We start from the raw sequence: 26,704 nt of genomic DNA on the forward strand, positions 1-26,704 counted from the left end.
TCACCCACTTCTTTTATCACTTCAACAAATAATCTCTTTAAATATTCAACATCTTTATACTCCCTGTATGCGTCAACATTCTTAAAAAAAATTGGCCCATTAAGTGAGTAAGCAATGAAGTTTATTAGTGGTCACCTTTGTATATCAGTCCACCCATCAGAAACAATAGACACTCCATGTCGTTTCCATGTAAATTTTTGGGTTTCTAACAAGTCTTCAATTCTATTTTTTTCCTCTGCAAGAACGACTGTTCTTAGTTTTTCTGAACTAGGAGGCACATAACCACTCAAATTACAATTAGCCAAAGATGTAATCATATCTTTCCAATATGGACTTCTAGCTACATTAAAAAGAATTGAGCTTGAGTAAAAGAATCGACCAATCTTTTTATCAATTTATGCTCTTGCCATGTTTTTGAATGATCCTTGTATTATTTTATTGCCTTCCATCGTTCTTTTCTTAAAAAGCTCTTCTTGTTTATCACTAGCAATAGCAAAAGGCAAATTAATCGAATTGCTTCTCATCTCTGCCATTTTCTTCTTTTCAGCTTCCTCTTTTTCTTTTTTAAATTGCTTTAACATGTCTTTGTCAACCCCAGAACATGCCCTAATTCCTTGATCACGAATATGCAAAAGATGTGCTTTCACACGCGTATAAGAACCTGTGAAAACAATCTTACATAGATTACAATGAAACTGCACATTCCCACCACCACCACTACTAGCTTTTACCCCTTTTGTCACAAGCCTCCAAAGTGGGTGAGAAACTTCTAATTCAGGGTTAGAACTTGAACCAAATGTATTGACACTACCGCTAGAACTCGCCATTATATCTGAAAATTGAAAAGAAAATAAGTAAATAAAATAAAGTTAATAAACACTTCAAAATAATAGTAATAGGAGCTACCCCCTATCTAACGCAAAAAAGGAGGGGCAGGGCAAGCCCCTGCTGAACCTTATCCGTGCCTGGGGCTTCGCCCTTGCCAAAAAGCCAAAGGCAGCAGGGGAAACGAGGAGGGGCCGAGCCTCTCCTCGTTTTCCTTTTGTTCGGCAGGGGTAAGAAGGAGTGGGGGAAGGAGGGGGCTCGGCTGACAGGTCGATCCTTGCCCCGCCGAACAACAGGGGGAAACGAGGAGGGGCCGAGCTCCTCCTTGTTTTGCTTTTGTTCGGCAGGGCAAGGATCGGCCTGTCAGCCGAGCCCCCTCCTTCCCCCACTCCTACTTCTTACCCCTGCGATAAAAGGGAAACGAGGAAGGGCTGAGCCCCTCCTCTATGAATCGGAGGCACAGGGAGGGGCTGAGCCCCTCTTCTACGAGCAGAGGGTGCAGGGAGGGGGGCGAGCCCCTCTTCTGCGAGCAGAGGGTACGGGGGGAGGGGCCTGCCTGACATAAGCGAAACGAGGAGGGGCCAAGCCCCTCCTCTGTGAATAGGAGGCACAGAGAGGGGCCGAGCCCCTCTTCTACGAGCAAAGGGTGCAAGGAGGGAGGTTGCGAGCAGAGGGAGGGTCGATCAACATACCTGTTGTGTGTTGACGGAGGGGGAGAGGCTGGTTGCCTGTGCGTACCATCGCTGGAGTTTGGATCGCCGGCGTAGGTGTAGGAGAAAGCTGCGGGGGCTGAGGGGGAGATGCAAAATCGAGAGGGTAAGCCTCTTCCCCTGTCGATAAACCCCTTTTAGGGTTCGGCTGCAAAAGAAATTTGGATCTGGACCCGACCCGACCCGGATCCAAAATGTAATTTAAAAATTGAAATGGACATTTTTGGACTCGGTCAAAATTTACCGAGTCCAAAATATGGACGGACTCGGCCTCGACTCGTTGACCGAGTCCGACTCGGCATTGACTGAGTCCGGGCCGAGTCCGAAGCCGCACCCGAGTCTGCACCCGTGTCGACTCGGGTGCGGCCTCTCCTTAGCCGAGTCTGCGTGACATAGAACTAGACTCAGTAACACATGGCTTGATTTTGAGCTCTGCAGGCACAAAAAACGAGACTAAGGGTAAAAATGAAGAAATGTAAGTTATCTTGCCTCTCCAATTTCAATGTCACAATGAAGTGAAAAACAAGGTCTTTTCACCTCAAAACACACTTTTGAGCAAAAAATGGGTGTAAAATGCTCTTTTGCATGAAAAGCGCAAAAGTCCTCTTCCTTGTGCTAGAATCGACTTCTCAAAATGCCTCCAAGCCCTATAGGGTGTGTGGGTTCCTCTCTAATGGCTTCTAAAAAAATGAGCGAACTGACCCTAGGCCGATTTTGAAAACCCAAAACATGAAATTACGTTTTAGGCCCCCTCTTAAAATGCCTCCGAACACGTATCATATGATACATATTACATACAATACACTCTCGTACCGTAATACAAGTACGTATTGTATTTTAAAATGCAACCAATACGATATGTATTACGAGAGAGAGAGAGAGAGAGAGAGAGAGAGAGAGAGAGAGAGATGGGCATGTTGCTCCTGCTTTGAGTCCCTGCATTTAATGGGTGGCTTGCAGATATTGAAATGCATTAGACTGATCCTGTACTTTTTTATTTGAACATAATGAGTAGTGAATTTAAGTTGGGCTTGTAGGTTGCCAGCTTGACAGATAAAAGTTGTGGTTAATCAACAAGTATGTAATAGGCTGTTTTGACTTTGGATGGTTTTTTCTTTTGTTGTCAAATGGATAAAATTGTCAGTTTCTGCACTTAATAATCAAATTAAATTGATGCTTGAATTTTGTTGTTTGCTGGAGTAGTTTTAGAGACCATGACTGATGCTGTCTTCTTTTCTTGTAGGTTATATTGCTCGAAGCATTTACATGGCTAAGAGAAAAGATGCTGGATCGGTTGTGATTCAAAAATATGTTCGTGGATGGCTGCTTAGACATGCTTATTTGCAAATGTATTCATCTGTGCTTGTGATACAAGCAAGCATTCGCGCTTTGTCCGTGCGCCAGAAATTTCTGCTTATGAAGGAGCACAGATCTGCTATGATGATTCAGGTTTTTGTTGTGATTGTGTCATTGTAACTGTAGTTTAAAATGCCCTTTTTTGAATTTGTAACTTTGCCTCAAAACCTAGTTTCTTGCTTTATTTAGTTTTTTTTTCCCTGTTGTACAATCTAACTTGTTTTAACTTTCCGTAGATCCTTTTTTGCCTTCAGTTGTCTGGTTCCTTCCGGAAATATATTGAATTGTGTCAATATTTGGTCATGTTGGTGTTTTTACAGTTTACAATGCCACATTTTCTGCTATTATCCAACATAAAGGTTACAAGCATTTTTTTTTTGTTTCTGAGTAAACATCTAAGAATTTTTTGGGAAAGCATAAGAAAAGACTTAAATGAAACATTTCTAAGTCCTTTATATTGCTGTGGTTTGTTATTTATTTTGTTTATTGGTTGTTGATGTATCCTTGGCAACACTGTGATTTGTAACCTATGTCACATGGATACAGCTGCGGATATGGGGATAGGGCCATTTTTATGATGTTTCCTGTATGACTAATAAAAAATGGCAGCCAAAATGGAGTATCCGTGTGACATAGTTTTTATCTGATGTTGGAAATATTGTACATATTCATAAACCATAAGGATACAAAAAAATCATTGAATATTGGATCATATTGGGGGGCATGAATGTACATTGTAATATAAAAAAAAGTTGGAAAAAGTTTGAAGAATTAAGAAAAATGGGAAAACATTAAAATTTAAACTTCGGCTAAAATGGATCACACTTGAAAAAATTTACCATATCAATTAGAAAGTTGGAAACTTATAAAAAAAATAAAGAACATGATACCAGAAATAATGATAATCAGAATCCATAAATGTAGTTTAGTAACAACTTTTTAATTATATATCCATTGGGATAGAAACTAAAATTCAGATGAAGCCAAACTATATGCATCCGTCAAGTATGACTGTTAAAGTACAGTGCGGCATAGTAACCCAAGTGTTTAAGATCTACAAACCTATACCTCAATCAATTCCATCAACTGGTTTTATCAATCATGATGAAAGCAATAGAGGAATGTTAAGTATTCGTCCTAGGTATCAGATCACTCATAGCACAAGTGTTTATGATCTACAAACCTATATGTCATTCTATCCCATCTGTTGTTTCATCAATCATGATGAAAACCATTGAGAAATGATTTGTCTTTGTCCTTGATATTGTATCCCTCTATCTTTGATAATGTAAATTGTCTTTCTTGATTTGTGATTCATTCCCTGCTTCTACTTGTCCCCATAGTTGGCAAACTCGTGACTCGGTCTCGGATCACCCAACCCTTCTCGTGGGTCAGCGGGTTGGCTCAGTGACTCGGACGAGTTGAGACTATATTTATTAGTGTAAGCACATGAATAAGACATGGAAATAACTAAACTTTAAACTGTAATATGACAACAGTTAAGCTATAGAAACATATAACTATACATGATCATTAACATTTTTCATTGAACAATATTAGATTCTTCATAACAAGTGACTTTGTATAAGAATTGTGCATTAAAATCATAAAATGCATCATAAATAGTTTATAATAGGCATTAGGATCAGTAACCTGAATCGGTGACCCATTTGGGTCTGATCCAAGTCGGCTCGGGTAATTCTCGACTCGACTTACGTGGTTTGCCAACTATGCTTGTCCCTAGTCAGGATTTTCATCAAGCACATTAAGCACCTCTTCGCCCCTATTTTCCTAAGATGTCAACATTTTCCAAATTGATGGGGCTGGCACCTAGTCCCCAATATTGTTCCGTTATTTGTGGCAAGGGATGTTTCTCAGGATATTATAAGCTTTTCATTTTCCAAATTGATAGGGCTGGCACCATAGTCCCCAATATTTGTCAGTTATTTGTGGCAAGGGGTGTTTCTCAGGATATTATAAGCTTTTCATAAAACAATATTCAAATGTATGTTTATCTATAACATAGAAAAATATAGTTGTATGTACATGTGAATGTTCGTGTATACTTGACTATCACATTTCTGTATGCTCATGCTCTCGCATATATCTGGTATTGGGTTGAGCGTAAATATAACACTCATCTTACATATATGTAGCATTAGGCTGAGTGAGAAATCTTAGGAGACCTGATATTGTGGCTAATACATTGAAAATCAAGCCTTTTGTGGTAGCAAAGATGTCCACAGAAGAGGATGATGCTATTTGTTTTCAGCTGCTGGAAAACTGGGTACTGGTAGATGGAATGCTGCCCTTTAAAGCTTACCAACCTGCTCTTTCCAACATGTAGTTGGTCATAAACTACTAGACTATGTAGGTGGTCCTGTACACTCAAGTGTGTAGATTCAATCTTTCCCATCATGCATGCCCCTTCATATGAATTGAACTACAGATTTAGCTTCTTCATGTTATCCAGAGGGTCTTGTTCTCCCATCCTCGATAAAGTGGGGAAGAATCTATGGTCCTTAATAAATACTTGCTAGTTTATCTTATGGATTCGTAGCAATAGCATATGATGGTTACAGAAGTGCATATTCTTTCGAGGAAATTGTCATAGTGATTTAATGAGTCTTGGATGGGTCCTTTATGTAATTAAACAAGAATGCACTATTACAATGCCAAATGAAAGGCTACACAAGTGCACAAATAAAAATGGTCACTAATGGACCAATAACAATCTCACGAAGGAGATACCGAATATCACTTTCACAAAATAGCTTAAAGCCAAAAGAATTTCATATATTCATACAAAAATGCTTTCACAAGCATTGGCTTACAAATAAGAAGTGAGGCTCTATTTATAGAGCCTCACTTGCTCTCACAAAAGGGGGGCAGTCCAACATGCGTTGGACTGCCTCCAACGGTCAGTATCATGACCGTTGGGGACAGTCCAACGTATCATGACCGTTGGGGACAGTCCAACGTCTAGTTGGACTGTCAGCCCCCCAACGGTTACATAGAATTCAAAAAACAGAAAATAGAAAAAATAAAAAACTAAAAGACCTGGACTGTGCTAAAGTACAATATACAAAAAGACCAAAAAGCCTCTAATATATGTATATTTATAAGTATACGTATATTAAGAATTGCATATTATTTTAATACTCTCCTTCAAACTTACGGCGAGATCATCAAAAGTTTGCTGAGAAGATACATGAATCTAGGAAGAGGATGAGCTTTGTAAAGAAATCTGCAATCTGAATTTCAGACTGAACATAGGATAAAATAATTGTCTCCTTCAAATACTCTTCACGAACGTAGTGACAATCCATTTCAATATGTTTTGTTCGCTCGTGAAAGGTATGATTGTTGGCAATATATATAACACTTTTATTGTCACAGCCTAAGTCATAGGGACTCGGCAAAGCAGGTTCCGCACCAGCGTTGACGCGACGCGATGCGGGTGCTCGTGCTACACTTGGTGCGGTCAACACGACCCTGGGTGCGGTCAACACACCCGGGGTCATTTTTGTCCAATTTTCCAGACATTAAAATAAAACCCCGATGAAAAAGGAGGATTAGGACAATTTTTTTTTGCCCTAATCTCCTCTCCTCTCTCGCGCAGCTCAGCTCGAGTCCTCCCGACGCCTCTGCTCGATGCCACCTCCTCCTCTCCCTCGTCGCAGGTACCCTCTAGCTCCCTCTCTCTCTTCTTGTGTCGGCAATGGAGGGGCCGAGCCCCCATGCTCCCTCTCGCTCTCATGTTGGGTCGGCAGGGGAGGGGCTGAGCCCCCCCTGCTCCCTCTCGCTCTCTTGTTGGGTCGGCAGGGGAGGGGTCGAGCCCCCCCTCTCGCTCTCTTGTTGGGTCGGTAGGGGAGGGGCTGAGCCCCCCCTGCTCCCTCTGTTTTCGGTAGGGGAGTGGCCGAGCCCCTGATGCAGGGCAGGATGGACCCGGGTTCATACAACATGACTCACGTAGGGGACTGGATTTGCACTCTGGGAATTGGATCCAAGCAGTGGATCCAATTCCCATATTGGTTCCAAAACATGGAGGGGAGGTTCCGCTGTGTACCAGTGCCAGGCAAGCGCAGAGAGTACGGGTCAGACAGCTCCAGATCCAACATCATGCCCCGGACCCGCTATCCGGATCCAGTCAAAGTCTTTAAAAACCCCTCTAGGGTTCCGTGCGCAAGCAAAGAACATTTGAAGAATTGCAATCTCTCTTTGTTTCGTTTCTGATTTGCCTTTTTCTTTCCAACCGTCCTGTTTCTTTTGGCTTTCAATATTTGTTCCTTTTCTCAGTCATTCTTTTTTTTCATTTGCTTGATACTGTTCAGAGTTTGTCTTTTATTCTTCATGAAGGTTCAATATATTAGTCACTTGACATTTGATTGAAATAAAATCAAGCCTCACTATCGTGGTGGGCTCTGCTATTCAATTTATTGTCAGTTCTTTATTTCATTGTTCTTTGGGTTTACATTGAATAATAAAAAGGAAAACAAGCTTCACTGAGTTATCGGTGGGCATTACTTCCCCATCTCTGCGCATCACCTGACCTGGAAGGACCAACCTTCATTTTTCAGTTGACTGGGTTTTGACAGCCGATTCCTTCGCTGCATCAGCCCCGCACCCTGCTCTCTTTGATTTTTTTTTTTTGGGGGGGGGGGGCTGATGCAGCGGAGGAATCACATGACTTGATTTTGCCATTAAAAGGGTTTAATGTCACATTCTAGAAGAGATTATTGCTCCTACAAAATTGAATACATTGAACAAGTTGACACATTGATATTAATTTTCTGTGAAACGAAGCAACTAATCTCAATGACTTCATTAACGTGGTTGCTTTGAGTGTCTATTAGATTGCAAATTGGTGAACCTGCTACTAAGGGTGTCTATGGATTGGGTATGACCCGATCCTGACCCATATTGGATCTTATAGGGCTAGGGTTTGGTTGCAAAGAAGGGATTCTTATTAATTATTCAGGTTGGACCCATGAGGTTTGATTATTATATGGGTTGGGTATGGTTTATAAAATTTTATACCAAACTAGGTCTGACTGGAGTTTCGGTTAAGATTCTCAAATTTTCAATGTAAAATAAGTAAAAATATTATTTTGCCAGGTATGTGATGAGTTGTGGAGCCTGATTCAGAGTTTTTACCCTTGCAGAAAAGGGGGTCCAGGGGCTCCCCCCGACACGGGTCCTGGTTTATGTTTGAGACCCAAAATTTTTTGGGCTTATGTTTGAGACCCGGTTTCTTATGGATTAGACCCGATCTTAGAGATAATGACAAAGACACTCTATAATATCATCCATTGTGTGATTTTAGTGCATAGGAATTTTTACCTGAACATTGCGTATGTAAGTTTGACTCCACAAGTGTTAAAAAAAAGGTTGGAAAATCTCAGAACGGTATGATTTTCAATGATGTTTCTTCCCAGTAGATGGTCGATTCTGAAATAAGTTGGGAAAGGCATGAAAACACACTACATATATTTTAGCTTTTGTTGAATAAGGCTCCAGTTAATTCAAGCAATAATCTACTAGAGAGAAGATGAATAGGCACACTTGAAATAATAACAAGCCAACAGGATATAAACCTGCATATCTGCTTCTCTTCAAAATTTGAAAGAAGGGACTGTGTCAACACAAAAGAAGATTGCAAATCAAAGCCAAAAGGCTTCTCAATTATTATTTTGTTCCAACCTCTTCTAGTTTGAGCATTCTCAGCCAATGATAACGCAACATCGAGAAGTGCCTCTTGTGGAACATATCTGATTGGCTTCAGAGTGACCCTAGAAAGCAAAGAATAAACAAAATTCCAAAATTCGAGGCATGTAAGCCTCGTCTCGAGGCGCGCCTTGCCTCGAGGCATGCGCCTCAAGACGTATGAGGCACATGCCTCGGGGCTTTTGCGCTTTGTAAATGCGCCTCAAGGCATAAAGCCCCTCGCCTTGAGGCGAGGTGCGCTTTTTGCGCCATGAGGCACGTTTTTAATAACACTGATTATAACTGTTGGGGACAGTCCAACGTCTAGTTGGACTGTCAGCCCCCCAACGGTTACATAGAATTCAAAAAACAGAAAATAAAAAAAAACTAAAAACTAAAAGACTCTTCAGTCCCTAATGGACTGTGCTAAAGTACAATATACAAAAAGACTAGAAAGCCCCTTATAAATATACGTATATCAAGAATTACATATTATTTTAACACTTTATGTGCTTGATATCTTTAGCATCTTGAAACATAATCTATATGATACTGTATCTTATTATTGTTGGACATATAATCTCATGTATGGCTGCTTTATCCTTGCTTTTTATGTTCTTGTGGCATCCTAAAGCAACTAATAATTTCCTTGAAAGAAATATGGTTGCATGGATTGGTTTGTGGGACTCTTTGCTTTGTGGGACCTGTCAGAAATATCAACCTGCAAGAGTTAAATATGAGGTAAAGAGAGAAGAGAGGAGTCGGCGGCAATAGGGTTTTCCCTTTTCTTTTGTTATTTATAAGTGTTGTACAGGGTATAACATTACACAAGAAATAAAATTAAATTACAAACATGCCACTGCCCACGCATCCCGAGGTGGATACTTGGAATGTGGTGCGGGTCGGATCCATGATCCAAACTAACAGCCTCCCTCAAGTTGAGTATGGTCTTTGATCATGCTCAACTTGTCTTTGAGTGCCCAAAACTGATGAGTGGATAATCCCTTGGTAAAAATGTCAGCAACTTGCATATCTGACCGAACATATGCAGGTTCAATTTCTTTTTCTTCCACCTTTTGTCTAACAAAGTATTGATCAATCTCGATATGCTTCGTGCGACAATGAAGGATGGGATTGAAGGCAATATTAATAGCACTCTGATTATCGCAAAGAAGCATAGAGGACGAGATCGGTTCTTGTAATTCTTGCAGTAGGTGTCTCACCCATCTAACATCGGTTGTTCCTGCTGCCATTGCACGATACTCTGCTTCAGTACTAGATCGTGCCACTGCCTTTTGCTTCTTGCTACTCCATGTTACAATATTATTGCCGATAAGAATGCAATACTCCGAAACTGATCTGCGCTCGTCAGGATCACCAGCCCAATCTGCGTTTGTGTAAGTGAATAGTCGATGCCCTGACGTATAAGTTGTGTCCTTGGTATACATCAAGCCGTCTCCAATCGTACCCTTTTAATACCGAAGGATCCTTTTTACTCCTTCCATATGTACATCTGTAGGAGCATGCATAAACTGTGAAGCCTGTTTGACAGAGTATGCTATGTCAGGCCTAGTGAATGTTAAGTATTGTAACATCCCTACAACTCGACGATACAAAGTAGGATCATGATAAGTAATGCCTTCTTTAGCACTTAGCTTATGATTTAGAAGGCAAGGTGTGCTAATTGGTTTACAATTCTCCTTCCCTGTATCAAGTAAAATATCAATGGTGTACTTATGTTGGCTCAATGTAATAGTCTCATGTCGACTATCAACTTCCACACCCAGAAAATATCTCATGGGACCCAAGTCTTTCATCTTGAATTTAGCCATCAGCATAGACTTAACCCAAGATATGTGATCCTCATCACTCTCGGTAATAATGATGTCATCAACATATATAAGCACCCAAACAATAGCTGAAACACTTTTGAATATGAACAATGAATGGTCTAGAACACTTTTAGTGAACCCATGATGCTGGATCTCCGTGGAAAAACTTTCAAACCAAGATCGAGAAGCTTGTTTCAGGCCATAAAGAGAGTGTCGAAGTTTACATACCCAATTTGATGAATCACGCATGTTTTAACCAGGTGGCTGCTCCATGTAAACTTCTTCTTTTAGTTCACCATGCAAAAAAGCATTTTTAACATCAAGTTGACTGAGTGACTATCCATGTTGTAACACCAATGCAATGATAATCCTTACGGTGCCCAATTTTACTACTGGACTGAACGTTTCATCGTAGTCCTACCCATACTGCTGTGTGAAGCCTCGTGCAACCAGACGAGCCTTATAGTGCTCAACACTGCCATCTGGTTTGTGCTTGATCTTGTACACCCATTTGGATCCTACAACATTCTTGTTATCTGGCCTTAGTACAATTTCCCATGTGTTGCATTCATGCAATGCTTCCATTTCCTCATGCATCGCCTCTACCCAGGCACGGGAATGTACAACCTCATGAAAGGAGGAGGGTTTTGTTTCTTTGGACACTCTAGTTAGAAATGTTTGAAAATCCAAAGAGAAATTGTTATAACTTACCCAACGATCTATAGGATGTCTAATCCGAGTGGAACGTCGTAGAGGAGTCTCATCATTAACTGGATGAACTCTACAAGAATAAACAAGACCAGAAAAAACGTGAGGATGTTGTTGTAGGAGGAATGTCTTACATATGCGGTTCCACATCAAAAGTATAGGGTTCATTGTCTGTCGATAAAGATGAATACTCATAAGGCAACGAGTCATATAAAAGTGAGCCACTGAGCCAAGGATCATAACTATCCTGTGTATCTGTGGAAGATGAACCCAGAGTGTCAAAGTTTTCATCATCAAAAACAACATTTCTAGATACCCGAATTTTGCCTGTATGAGGATCATAACACCTGTATCCCTTATAGTCATCTGCATACCCAAGAAACTTGCACTGTACAGCTCTGTCTTGAAACTTATTTCTCAATGAATGATCAATATGAATATAACATACACAACCAAAAGGATGTAGCTCTTCATATGATGGATGACAATTATAAAGAACAAAATATGGAGAATTATCTTCAAGGATGGTCATGGGCAACCTGTTAATAACGAAAACTATTGTATGAAAAGCCTCTGTCCAAAGAGAGAAAGGAATACCCACAGTGTGCATCATGCTCAAGGTTGTCTCAACAATATGCCTGTGTTTTCTCTTAGCTACTCCATTTTGTTGAGGGGTATGAGGGCAAGAAATGTTACGTGTAATGCCATGCTCCTTCAAATATTCACTAAAATCATGGGATATGTATTCTCCCCCCCATCACACTGGAAATATACAACATTGGTATTGAATTGGTTTTGGACTAGTGCATGGAATTGTTTGAACAACTTGAAAACTTCATGTTTGTTTTTCATGAAGTAAATCCAACTAAAACGAGTGTAAGAGTCAAGAAAGAGTACATAGTATCGAGATCCAGAAAGAGAGGCAGTGGGCGCAGGACCCCAAACATCTGAGCATATAATCTCAAAAGGCTTTGTTGCTCTTTTATTGATAATATGAAAAAGAAGTACATGACTTTTGCATAAGTGACAACTTGGACATTTTGACTCTAAACTGACTGCGAGTATTAAACCTTTAGCAGACAACTTGTCAAGAAAAACTTGACTACAATGACCCAAACGAAGATGCCATAAGTCTGGCTTATTAAGTTTCAAGACTCTAGATGAAGAACTATGATCTGTAGATCGACTCAAAAATGTTGGGAAGGAAGAAGCTGAAGAAGCCACGGCTACGGAAGACGACGTCTTCAAAGGCACATGAGATTCTTCAAAGACGTACATGTTCCCGCGCCGGTCACCTTTAGCGAGCGTCTTCTTGGTGTGAAGATCCTTAAGATAAACAGAAGGAGTAAATTCAACAAAAGAATTTGTTTGATCAACTAATTTTGACACAGATAGAATATTCTTTTGAATAGCAGGTGTGAGTAAGACATTTGACAAGGGTAATTGAGATTCAGACAAAGAAAGGGAGACATTTCCAGTGTGAGAGATGGGGTGGTGAGATCCATCTCCTATGACTATAGTGCCATTTCTAGTGTAAGGAGTCAAGTGAGAAAATTTACCTGTATCAGAAGTAACATGTGTTGCTGCCCCTGAATCAATATACCATATACCTTCATCATTTTGGCGCAAGTTCATCTAATTGAAAGTAGTCATAAGGATATTTTGTACGTCCTGTGGAAGAACCTGTCCCTGAGAAGTGCGTGCAAACTGATGAGTTGCTTTCTGCCCTGGCCTACTATCTAGCCTCCCTGTTTTGTTTCGGTCCTGAGGATTGTACCAGCAATTTGCTTTAACATGTCCCCGCTTGTTGCATAGAAAACAAGTAGGAACACGTCCCCCTCGTAGTACACTGCCTGAACCAATACCTCCTCCACCTGGTGTAGCTAGTAATCCTCCTTTGTTCATAGGTGTTCCATTGGGACGAGGAGGAGTAAATAAGACTCATGTTTGAATAGGCGTATGTGCCATCATCACAGGATGAACATCATCTGACGTGTGTTGTAAAGCCCGAGATTCGGAAACCTGAGAAAAAGAATAAACTAGTCCATTCCACAACTCGACAGCAGATTGATCATCAGAAATAGTTTGTAAAACACGATTAGAAAGTGTGGAAGTTATGTAAGCAACTAATGTTTGATCCTGTTGTACCCATATGTCATAAGCAGGATTGGTGATTCGAAGTTGACTCACTTTCTCATCTTCACCTGTTATTTCTTGCATGATATGTGTAGGTGGGGCGGGTGATCGCCCATCTAGATGCCCATGAAGACCATGATTGCGAATAAAGGGCACAATCTGACGTTTCCAAAGTAAGTAGTTATCATGGGATAACTTGTGGGTCATGAGGTGAGTAAGAAAACTAGGGTTCAACTTGGAATCCATGGATTATATGAAGAATGAGATGCCAACTGTACCAACAGTGTATTGAGGGAAAAACAACAATGTTGTGTGTTGAAAATAATATCAGCACACACGTTACACAGAAGAATAGTGGTGCGCGAACCAAAAAAATATTGAATGCCGACTATACTAACAGTGCATTGAGGGGAAAACAACAATGTTGTGTGCTGAAAATAATATCAGCACACACGTTACACAGAAAATGATATCAGCATACACGTTACACAGAAAATGATATCAGCACACACGTTACACAGAAGAATAGTGAACGTGCGAACCAGAAGAATATTGAACAGAAATGTTTTGGGGAGAAAAACAAAGATTCAGCAGATTGAAAACAGGATGTTAAGACGTGCGTACCAGAAAAATACTGAAAATGAAAAGAATCGAAAGAGAAACTGGAATGACGTGAAAGAGGATTAAGAAAAAGAAGAAAGAAGTAAATCTGATTAAGGAAGAGAGACAGAAATGAAACCTACGTCCTTTAGCAGCACGTGCTGGTCCTTAGAGGCCTTCTAGATGATTGATTTCCGCGCCTGTGCTCTGATACCATGTCAGAAATATCAACCTGCAAGAGTTAAAGATGAGGTAAAGAGAGAAGAGAGGAGTCGGCGGCAATAGGGTTTTCCGTTTTCTTTTGTTATTTATTAGTGTTGTACAGGGTATAACATTACACAAGAAATAAAATTAAATTACAAACATGCCACCGCCCACACATCCCGAGGTGGATCCTTGGAATGTGGTGCGGGTCGGATCCATGATCCAAACTAACAGGACCGCCATTTCTTAGCAAATCAAGTCTCAACATTTACTATTCTAGTACATATGCTGCTTAGAATGTGAGTCTGTGGCTGCTATCTAATATACTTGTTTTATGCATCCTATGATCTTAGGCAAGTGTTTCAAGAGCACTGTTTATATGAAAGTGCTTTCGTTGTTACTTTAGATCAAATATTATAAGGCCATAGGAAGAAAACATGTTTGACTATCATTGTATTCAGGGGTGGATAGCTTGAAAACATGTTTAAATTATTTTTATTTGCTGCAAATCTTTTCCGTTATGTTTTAGCCTTTTTTACCCTCTTTGATTACTTCTATTTGTACAGTCTTTGCTTTTGTCTTCTTTTCTGCTGTTGTCTAATGATTATTATTATTATTTTGTTGTCAAAGGGCTTTTGGAGGATGTGGAAAGCCTATTCATTTTTCCAGAAGTACCGCGCTTCCGTAATTGCAATTCAATGTGCTTGGAGAAAGAAGCTTGCTAGAAGAGAACTTCGGAGGCTTAGGCTGGTATATGTAACATTCTTTCTCCAAGAAAAACCCTCACTGAGAAATTTCCTTGAACGATATAGGTGACTATGCTTTATATGTTGTAGTTTGTGCATGGGCAAGCCATGAAGTAACAAACCTCACCATGTAACTAAACTTTTGTAGAAGTTGGTGTGCCAGATCTGACAGAAAACTTTGGTCAGTACAAGCAATTGAATTGCTGCGGGGACTCCACTCCATGAAAGTAGTTGATTAATAGATTGACTAATTAAAATGCTATTGACATCTGAAATATTTAGAGAAAAGTATTTATTCAGGTGGTGAAAACCGATCAAAGCAGCCTTAACCAAGAAATAGATAGCCTTATCTAAGCAATTGTCTTCAAGCCTATAGGAATTTTTTATGGCCTTTAAAACGGGCATGTTCTTTGACTGGTCATCTATGTGGAAGTTTGTGTCTTATTGTGCTTTTGCAACCAGTAGATGATACAATTTCTGAATGTCTTAATCCATCTGAAAGATGGATTCTCTTGCCTGAAATGGCACACAGTACAAACATTATTTGTGGTCAATAGACGAGTTGTTTGTTTTAAGTTACATGTAAAGCATGCAGTGTGAAAAGTTTTCTATATTTAAGGTGGTGAACAAATACAATTTCTTTGTATTGCTGTTTGGTATTTCCATTGCCATGTTTTTCAATCTAATGGAAGGCATCCTGATTTCCGTTATATGAAATATTAGGTAAACTTTGACCTTGGCAGTAAGAATAGTAACGACCTCAAATGAGTTTTGCTTTCCTTCTTGTTTTTTTCCTTAGACCATTAAGGGCCCATTTGTTTCAACGAGGGAAGTAAAGTATTCCTGGATGTGAGAATATCATATTACTAGTTGGAGGGGTTACTTTGTCGGTAATATTGGGTTTGTCTATGTACATAGATGTAAATAGTTGTCATTTGTCATTCTAGTCATTTCACTTGTTAGATAATGACATTTTTGTCATGGAAATAATTATGTTAACCCTAATAAAGAGGGCTTGACTCTTGTGTTTATCTTTCTACTTTTTGAGAAAGTGTAGAGTTTTGAGTTGAGCTCCTCAAAAATGATGTGTGCACCTCCACTTGAGTTTGTTTGAAGCATACCAGGAATCATCTCGGAAACGAGAAGTGAAGCGACCTAGGAAGAGGAAGCGAGGGGGAAGTGAAAAAAGAGAAAAAAGTAAGAAAACAAAAATCAAAACACAAAAAAATGAAAAAAGAAGGGGAAGCGAGCTTCCCCTAAATTGGGAACCACCCTTCCCCTAAATGGGAAGCATGCTTCCCAATTTTTTTTGGCTCTTCCCAGCATGTTTCGGAAGCGCCACGTTTATGTGAAAGTATCTCCAACAAGATACTAATATCAAGACCTTAATATTCTTGATATTGAACCCACCACGAAAGCACAATAAGAACACTTTAGAACACTTGTGCACAAAAAGCACAACCCACAAATAACTCACAAATGCACAAAGGCATAAAATAATGGAATCAATTTATTGAGAACTTGGGCTTTGACTCAAAGCCATGGGGAAATACAAAGGGGAGAACCCCTATTTATAACATCACTAAAGGGGACCTTGGAGGGGCTCCACCCATAGTCGTTGGAGCCCCTCCAACGGTCACAAATGTGACCGTTGTAGAGGGCCCAACGACTATGTTGGTGGCCCCCCCAAGGTACCTTTTTGGTACTCATCCAAAAAGAAATAAAAAGGAACAAAAAGAAAAATAAAAATAAAAGGAAAATAATTACAGTCACATCCGAAAAGTGAATGTGCGCAAAAATAGGGAAAAGACTAAACTACCCTTATGACAAAACAAATAGAAATATATATTTGAGTAGATACATATACATATATATTAATATATGTATATGTATTACCATATATATATAAAATATATATATTACATTATATGATTATGTACATAATTTAACAGTTTCGCGCTTCCGAAACGTGCTTCAGGGAAGTGCGCTTCCCCATGTCCTATGGCGCTTTCAGTAACCCTGGTTTGAACACATGAAATCCACACAGGTTAAGGCTTTTCCATGTGTGCCCTTTTTCTTGGAGCAGAGCTTCCCCAGCCCCCCACCCCTTGGAGATGGCTTTTCATATGAATAGACCACTCCCCGTAGGAAAAATGTGGCATCCATTGCTCCGCCACTTGGGCGAACCATTCTCTTGCTGAGCATGCTTGTTTCACATCCTATGAGAAAGGATCCCTTTTCCCTTAGAAAACATGTGCACTTTGTTGCCCAATTTTTATATTGGAAATATGTGGTTGAGTTTGCCTCTTCCTCTTGGCTTTTGTAATACACATTTGTGGACCTGGTATAAAAATGTGTGTTCCTCATTGAGCTGTAAAAAGTTTGGCCATATGCCATGATGTCTTCATAGCCAAGTTGGTTGTTCACATGTATATTTTCCTTTTGTGAAGTAAATTTGACCAGTTAGCCAATGCATCCTGATATGAAAGCATCATGGATCATCATCTAGATAGCACTCTTATTAAGTTTTTTGTACTGCTTCAATGATTTTAGTTGGAACTACTTGTTTAGGCATTTCTTTAAAGTTTATATGTTCCCATTAATGCAAATATATTATACATAACAAGTTACATTTTACAGGAAGCAAATGAAGCTGATGCTTTGCGTGAAGCAAAAACTAAGCTACAGCAGCAATTGGAAGACCTAACTTGGCGTCTTCAATTAGAGAAAAGATTGCGAGTGTGTATCTTATTTCTACGTGATTTTACTTTGCGACTTTTTTATGATTAGGAACATATTGTGTGAACTTTTGTGATGTTCATAACTCAAACTTGTGCCCTCATGCTATCATAGTTTGTGTGATTACAGTAGGGATGTGAACGGGTCGGATCTAGGCTTTACCAAGTCCGACTTAATCGGGTTTGGCCTAATTGGATTTGGATTCAGATTTAGATGAAAAAGATAAAACCAAACCCGGATCCGACCAGTTTTAAACCCGGTATTTACACTGAACCGAGTCAGATTTTTAGTCGGATTCGGGTTTGAATGCAAAGATGAATACCAAACACAGATCCATTTATTAATTGGAACAAGATTTGGCTACCAAACCTGCTTAATGGACTCAGATTCGGGTCAGGTGTCGGGTTGCACCCAACCCATGACATCCCTAGATTGCAGTATTCTGTTCATTTCATGAAAATAGTGTTTTGACTTTTCTGTTGCATTCATTCTGTTGTTTTTCTTTTTCTTTCTCTAAAAGCATGATTATCAAGTTTTCAGAAGTAGCTTCAATCTAAAGTAGTTGCAACTATATAAAAATATGCAAAAATTTACATTGCTTCTTCCTCTGTGAATTAGTGTGCTATAGCTGCTATGTTATTATAGTTAGTATGTGCTAATATTGCCTTACTTTGTTGGAATGCTGCTTATGAAGCTCCATACAGAAGCAGGAGATAACTTGTTCCTAAAACAAGTAGGAAGTATTTAGAACTCATGATTCTTGCTACTGAAAATCTTGATTCCCTGTATTCAAGTGGTCAAGCTTGGCTCATGTATTTAGTTGGATGAGTTTGAGCTGCGCCGGATCTAGCTTGGTTCTTTGTGCAGCCTTAGTTGAATTTTAGCTCGGGCATGATAAGTTGTGATGCTTTTCGGTTATCCTATCATTCACTTTTTGTCTGTCTACATGTGTAATTTGCCCAGTGCAATAATATGGGTACTTATCGAGAGGGCTCAGGTTCGTGTGTCAACAAGGTATGATACAGGTATTCTGGTACAGGTCAGACCAGCTTTGGGTCTGGACCTGTCGAGGCCCATTTTGGTCAAACATGAGGGGCCATTTGGATCCATTTTTAATGTGCATAATTATTGTTTTTATCCACTCTTGTATGTGTGTGTGTTTATTTATTTCTGTATTTATTTGTATGGGTGCCTCTATTTTGGTATCAAACTACAACTTATGGTGGTACCAATTGATTTATGTAGATTTAAAAAACCATGTTAAACACATTCCAACATGTGAGTGGGTTTTGCTGGCGATAAAAAAATCTATGGTCATAAATGCTGCAAAATTTCTTGACTCATAAAAACATGTTTTTTTGTCGAAAAAACACGATCCAGGAATTGACTGCTGACAATGAATATTGGTGAACATATCTACGATGTCAGCTCCAAATGATTTGCATCTAGAGATGCCAACCAGATTCTACATGCAAACAATTATAGCAGATATATTCCTTTTGTCTATATGTATGTATAATTGTATATACAACCTGTGCCCATACTTCTAGAATTTTCTAACATACTCTCACCTGTACCTGTGTGACATGGGCCTAATCCAATTTAATGCTGCACCTTTCTGTTATCTAGGTTTTTTCGTCTTGCAAAAAAAGTAATCAAGCATATATTTGTAATGGGCCTCTTTGTCGTCCCAGTGACTTGCATGAAGATGTCAGATTTCTTTGCGTTGCAGATGTGCTTAGTTGTTTCATAGTCATTAAAGTAACAAATAGTTCTGATGTCTTTAAGCATGTTTCCAACATAGGTGTCGATTGAAGAGGCAAGGGAAGTAGAAATGACAAAGCTTCAGAATGCCTTGCTTGAATTGAAAGATGAACTGGATTCTGCTAAACTAAATTTCGCTGAAGAGTGTAACAAAAATATTGTGCTTCAGAGAGAGCTAGAATGTGCTACAAAAGAGAAGGAATCTTTGGATGGTAAACTTGTTTGCATGGCAGAAGAACAGAAAGAGAATGTATTATTGAAGGTATGGTTTCAATCAGGTATCTTATCATTAATTCTCTCTCTCTCTCTCTCTCTCTCTCTCTCTCTCTCTCTCTCTCTCTCTCTCTCTCTCACACACACACACACACACACACACACACACACACACACACACACATAACCACAGTTTTGAACCTGAGACCCCTCGGTTATAATGGTGTGACTTTGCCATCCAGCTATCTCATTATTGTTGCTTTTGATTCTGGTAGTTTGAATAGCTATGCATTTCTTGAATAGCATGTTAGCCAACTATAATTATTACACTTCTCCAAGCAATAGGTGATGTTAGGTATTACTAGCTTTAACTTGCAGTATGTTGGTGTCCTGTCTCATCATTGGGGTGTGGTTGTACTTGTACACAATATATTCTGGTATTCTGGAGAGTAACACGTGTAAACTGTTCTTAAAGATATAGTTGTTTTCATGTTATGGTGTGTATGTGCTTTTAGCTTTGTTTCATGACGTCAGATTTTTCTCTCCTTGGAATTCATGTTCCCCCCTTGCCCCTCTGCCTCCTTGCAGGGTTTGGTTGAGTCTTTGCGCAATAAAAATGTGGTGCTGGAGCATGAGCTTGTTCTGGCCCAAAAGAATAGTGATGGAAACGAGCAGAAATTGCGTGAATCTGAGACAAAGTGTTTGCAACTTCAACAGAATATGCAAAGGTTGTACTTTGTTATTTGAACATTCAAACTTGATGATTGTGGTGAACGATACTGTTTAACTTTGATGCTGCACCTTTCTGTTCAACTTGCATGGATTTTGGTGCCTGTAAGAATGTAACATAAACTAAATGAAGAAAACATTCTGTTCAAGGATATAGAAAATCTATGATACTAATACTAGGGAACCCTAAGAATGTTAGATAAAATGTCAATTTAAAATCACATACCTCTTGAAGATTTTGATGGAATTTATATCATTTAATGAAGTAGAGAAAATGGTTGTGCAGTGCAGGCTGCAGATGCATCCTCATTCATTAATTGGTTCAAATCTAGCCAAAAGGTAACCATGATGACTAACTTATGGTTTCAAGCACCTTACCGCAATTATTCTAGCCTCAAATCACTGTATACCTCACATGGATAGCAATAGTGGCTTTTGCAATTTGAAGATATCTTCTTTTATTTAGGTCATTTTGAACTCTCTCTCTCGGTTGCTCTAGAATTACCCAGTCCAACAAGTTTCAAAGCGTGCTACACATAGTAACGACACTTAACCATATTGTAAAATTAATTCTGTATCATATAGATCATTTTTTTCATGCTTTTGTTGTACATATTTTGTTCAGTGTTCCAAACTCTTATTTGAGGTAGGACACTTGGTGGACATGCATTGGCATCGAGTGTGGCTCCTTTACTTTGCACTGAAATCCACTACCCACACCATGGCATTTGAAGCAAACCTGAGACATTTTTAGCTTAAATGAACCTATGCCACAAAACCAGGGCTTTTGGCCTTCACGACTCATGACATGTACAACATGCAAACCCAGTGGCCATGTCCACATGTATTGTTTCTTTTCAAATCTCTCATGCGGTGATAACACCAGGTGTAGGTCTACCCAGTATATTCTTCTCAAATCTTTCTGGTGGACATAGCCCCATACCCAAGCATATAGTAAGCATGCACAGTCTATCATTTTAAGCTTTTGTTTATCGCAATTAAGGCTGCACTTGACCCAACTCCAGCTGAGTCTGGCTTGTTTGAGCTTTGGCTTAACAGTAAAATTAACAGGCTCAAGTTCAAACAAAACTTGAGCTGGAAGCTTGCACTTGGCTTGGCTAAGCTCCATCTGCATGTTGATCAAGAAGAATGCATAACTTTTTATTTAAAGTGAAGATGGTGGGATTTGAGCCATCCCCTTTAAATGACATGGAAACCACCTAATAGTTGCACTATCACGACTTTGTATGATTATAACCATACATATATGACATATTACATGTTTTATATATTTGATACAAATTTAAAAGTGTTTTTATGGCGGCTGAGCTTCCGCTATTCAGCGCCTCTATGAGTTGGGAAGAAAGAGATGGGTTGAGCTTTTTGTCCACCCGTAATCAAAATATGTTAGGTTGTTCATCATAAACTTATGCTTTCAGGGTGGAAAAGTGTCAATCTATATTTTATGAACTGTCCATGTTTTTGTTTTTAATATCTTTTGTTTGTTTTATTGCATTGGGCACTGTATGTTTCTTTGCCACCTTCCAGCTGTACAGTAGTCCTCGCCATGCTGTCTTTACCTTTGTCATCTTCCATGTTCATGTCCGTGACATAAACCTTATCTGACTAAGCCACCTAGAAAATAGTCGTTTTAGACAACTGACTTGATTGTTGATGGACACTTTAACAAACCCACAAACTTATTTCCAGAATGCAATATTAATTGGAAAAAAAAGTTATTTTTTGTGAAACTTATTCTGTGATTCTACTATGGGAGTTAAAGGTTGTCATGCTCAATGCTGGTTGTCATTTTCGAGAACTAATATTTTTTTATGTTTCATATATCTCGTCCTTGGCCCCCCTTCTTCTTCCTTAATGAAATTCAGTCTTGAGGAGAAGCTCTCAAACCTGGAGGATGAGAACCGTATCCTACGTCGAAAAGCGTTCAGCATTTTTCCCACGACCAAACATGCTACTCTTGGAACTACTAAATCTTTTGCTGAGGTTATCCTTCAAACTTAAAATCTTTTGTGCATTTGTTTAACTGTGGGCATGTGCCTGCCCTGTCATCAGGCTTATTTCTTATTCCAAGTAGGTGAAGACCAGTCTACAGTGGCTTTTTCCCATTACTTAAGCTTTGCAGCTTATTTGTACTTCGTCGACCATAATTTAGAAAGATTATTTTTTGGTGTATCATTTACGTTGTGCATTGTTGTAATGAACCAGAGGTACCCTGGGAAGCAAGAACTTCCAATTGTTGATCGGAAAGAATTGTTTGTAAGTTGTCTTGACTCTGCTGTATATTCATTTCATGTCTTTTGTGACATATCCTTCATTAATTTTCATTGTTTATCATCATTGACTGAACTGTTTGTTCGTAGATTGCCTCATCTGTGCTGCATGATATCTTTTGTAAGGTTTTGTAGGTATGGTCATCGCTTTTCATTGACCATTGTTGCAGGAATCGCCTACTCCTTCTCGAATGATCAAAGCTGTTCCACTTACTCCATCAGACCGACGGTCAAAAGTGGCTAGTGAGAGGCATCAGGTGCCTGTTTTTCTTTTCAAATGTATCAAAGATTGATAGCATTTTTTAAGCATACTGTTCATATCTGAGTTGCATAGCCCTTTCAGGAAAATGATGAGTTAGTTCTGAGGTGTGTTAAAGAGGATTTGGGGTTTCTAAATGGCAAACCAGTGGCTGCCTGCATCATTTTCAAATGCCTTCTACGATGGCATACCTTTGCGGCAGAAAGGACTGTTATTTTTGACCACATAATTGAAGCCATAAATGATGTCCTTGAGGTGGTATACTTGTTCTGGCTCTGTCAACTTTGTCCAGCTTTGTATCTTTGGTGTTTTGGATTTGTAGTGCAAAATGTGGTTATTCGTTTGAGGATTCTGTTTATGATATTTTCGGTAACATGGCAGTTTCTTAACCCAGTTGCCTTAATTGTGGTATTTGTTGTTGTCACATGTAATTCTCAAATATCAGTAATCATTCTATAAAACTACACATTTGCATCCACATCATTTGAAACATATATACTTGGCTATCATTGATCGAGTAAATTATTAACTCAATTTTTTCAAGGTAGGAGATGAGGAGAAAATCCTTCCCTACTGGCTGTCTAATGCTTCAACTCTGTTATGCCTCTTGCAAAAGAACTTGAGGACAAGTGGCTTTCTTACAACTCAGCGGCGTTTAACAGGTTCGACAGGACTGATTGGAAGGATGGCCCAAGTGAGTTTATCTTCTATTCTCTTTTTCCTTTCCTTTTTCCATTCTGTTCATTTCAGATTCATACAATGCTCAGGTAGCTTATAATAATTGTCTGAATACTTGGGACTACTTGGTGTCTGTTTGGATGTGCTATATTAATCATTTTAACATTCCTATTGCATGTTAAAATAATGTGTAGGATTCAAATTGCACGTAACTTGCTCATCTTTCCAATGTAGGGTAGGATGTGGTATGTAGTTGATCAACTGGTAATCCAGAGACTGTATCCCAATTAGAGTAAATCCTTGTCTTTGGTCGCTTTGGGCTTGATTTGACTTGGGTTCACCACCCTGCTTTTGTTCGTTCATATGGCACAGCCTGAATCATTTTGACCCATTATTCATTGAAAGTTGAAAGTGATCTAAGGTGATTTCTGTTTGTTCTGATTTTCAAGCCAATTTCGTGAGACATTTTTTAACAAATAGGCTCATATTCGACCTTATTTAGTGAAATGAAGAGACACTTTAACTACTCAGAGTTTTGATATCCTTCTAAATTAGGTTTACTAGTTTCAGCTCTGATTAACCCATATCCTAAAAAAATGGTGTTCATTGAGTTAATTCATACTTTAGAGGGGAAAGGCATGGCTAAAGGAAACAAAATGCATGATTATTGTGTAATTTCCACGAAGAATAGCACATGAATGTTGGCACAGGAGTAAGTTGGGGTATTCCTGTGACAGAGCCACAAGTGGGGGCTAGTCAGTTGAATCATTTTCTTCAACTAGTTGGCTGATTAGTTTACCTAGTTTGTCTGCAACCCCTATTGTGTTTTTGTTATGTGGCAATGTTTTAGGTGTTAGTTTGGTTCCTCAATCACTTGGAGAATATTGAAACTGTAGCTTTTAGAAATTTGGCAGCTTAAAAGATCTGAGAGTTAGCCAACTCTTATTCTGTTCTTGTCTTTTAGTCATACAATCTTGTGAGTTAACGTAACCTTGAAAGTTTATGTTTTTAGATATGAGAGAGAGAGGTACAGTATGGCTGACATGTGTTTTTCAAGAAAGGTTTCACAGCTACGCATGCATGTGCACGTGTGTTTCTGCACTATAATCACTATATATATATATATATATATATATATATATATATATATATATATATATATATATATATATATATATATATATATATATATATATATATATATATATATATATATATATATGAGTAATGGGTAGGTGCTTAATGATACATGCTTAATGAGGTTTTCAGGTTTTTTTCATTTTATTTTTAAATTCTGACCTCACAGATGTGATCTATGTACTTGATTTTATAGGGATCAACTCTTGAAGTGTTCGATTTTGACACATGGGTGGGTTTTTATAAGGTTCGAAAAATCAACGGTCCAAAATCTTTGTAAATTTTTGAGGCTCCAAATATCATTTTTTCATCGAAAACACATGATCCAGGTGTGGATTCCTCCTAAATCGACCATGCTCAACACTTATGGGGTCGAAACTGCGAAAAAAACACTGGAAGAGCAGAAAAACCCATTAAGCACGTATCATTAAGCACCTATCCATTTCTCATATATATATATATATATATAGAGAGAGAGAGAGAGAGAGAGAGTGATACGTAGCTGTTCACTCGTTAGGTGCTCAAACGGAGGTCACTCGCTCAGTGCGATGGAAGCTCAGCGTTAATTTCTGCATGACTAACTTTACTGGCACACTAAATGTGCGCACCAGTAAAGGTCTGGGACCTTTAGCGGCACACCCGGGACTTTACTGGCACTTTTAGTGCGCCAGTAAAGGTCGTTTGCGGAAATTGATGCTGACGCTCAGCGTGAGTGAGCTCCGTTTAAGCACCTAATGAATGAGCAGCTACCAATTTTTGTATATATATATATATATATATATATTATATATCTGTACATTATTTACCACCCAACACCTGCATTGTGAAATACCAATGTTAACACTAGTATGCTGGACTTTTTGAAAATATCCATGTGTGTGCATGCTTGCGTACAAGCGAACACACCCATTGGTGATAAATTCCCAGACATGTTGAACTAAGTTACAAAGTTGCTGTGATATCTGCAAACAGGGTCACCAATGACCAGCAATCCTGTCTGCCACACTACTTTACTGTTTTCTAGCTGGTCCAGTGAATTCTGTGGCTCCAGCCTTTTCTTGCTGTTGCCTAGCCCACACACGCTTAGAGGCAACTGTTACCTAAGTCCTTGCCTTTTGCAGCATAGATAATACTCGTATTAGCTCTTCATTGTGCCTGAAATTGTGACATGAAAGCCTGCTTATCAGAAACAAAATGAATATTTTCTCTACTAGGATTTGATTTTTGATGGAAGACTTTAGATTTTAATAAATTATAAAACAAATAAATGATTAATGGAACCGGTTATGCAGGAAGGAAAGAAGAAGATAATTGGTGATTGATGCGAAGCATATTGGTTGTGTATCATCAGTGTAATGTTCTATAGGAAAAGAACCGAAGAGGATTTGGACATTATTGACAAATGAGTAAATATGGAGTCATGGCTTCTTCCGTCACTCATTGTGCTGATACCATGATGAGCAATAGAGCTCCCAGTATTTGAACTATCTCGGGTTCTTGAATAATGTAGGGTGGCTATTCAATGCCATTATGTAGAACATGTTATGAAACCCTGGTTATCTTGATGCCTGCATACTGATTCTTATTAGTAAGAGCATAGTCATCGATATCACCAATATTTTGAAAATATTGCGATATTATCTGCAATTTTAGGTAAACTGATAATATTTCTGCAAGAAAATGATACAAAATCTATTATTTTCTTTTCTTTATTATTATGCTTTTTATATTTTTTATTTTTTAGAACTCCCAAGATTTTCCCATGATTTTCAGGAGAAAATCACATATTGAAAATCTCTCCCAGAAAAACCCTCAGCGAGAAATTTCCTTGAACTATATAGGTGACTATGATTAAGGGTATAAAAGTTGCATGTTCTTACTCTAGATACAAGGTCTATCAGCACATGGTGACATGATGTGCAAGCTGGTTAAAGACCTGGTTCTAGTGTTGAAGCAACTCTGATGTGAATTTTGATATGAATGGTTTAATAAAACTTTGTCTTATCCAATCTAATGGCTTTCTTGACCTACATAGTGATGCACAGTTTCTTTTGTTTGGTCATGTTTTATC

General features: G+C 38.9%; 1 protein-coding gene across 1 annotated transcript in view; it reads left to right on the top strand.

Annotated features, from left to right (window-relative positions):
• Positions 1-2,850: 2,850 nt before the first annotated feature.
• LOC149846036 (protein OPAQUE1-like) overlaps positions 2,851-26,704 on the top strand; it is a 65,109-nt gene continuing 41,255 nt past the window's right edge. The window contains exons 1-10 of the mRNA XM_089996126.1: positions 2,851-2,984; positions 14,708-14,827; positions 17,464-17,562; positions 19,367-19,588; positions 20,128-20,267; positions 22,155-22,272; positions 22,495-22,545; positions 22,730-22,816; positions 22,903-23,073; positions 23,363-23,512. Coding sequence (XP_089852252.1) covers positions 2,883-2,984; positions 14,708-14,827; positions 17,464-17,562; positions 19,367-19,588; positions 20,128-20,267; positions 22,155-22,272; positions 22,495-22,545; positions 22,730-22,816; positions 22,903-23,073; positions 23,363-23,512 — 1,260 coding nt within the window. The 5' untranslated portion in view covers positions 2,851-2,882. The remainder of the gene's footprint in view (positions 2,985-14,707; positions 14,828-17,463; positions 17,563-19,366; positions 19,589-20,127; positions 20,268-22,154; positions 22,273-22,494; positions 22,546-22,729; positions 22,817-22,902; positions 23,074-23,362; positions 23,513-26,704) is intronic.

Source organism: Nuphar pumila, chromosome 2, assembly GCF_984573655.1.
Source record: "Nuphar pumila chromosome 2, dmNupPumi1.hap1.1, whole genome shotgun sequence".
NCBI lineage: Eukaryota > Viridiplantae > Streptophyta > Magnoliopsida > Nymphaeales > Nymphaeaceae > Nuphar > Nuphar pumila.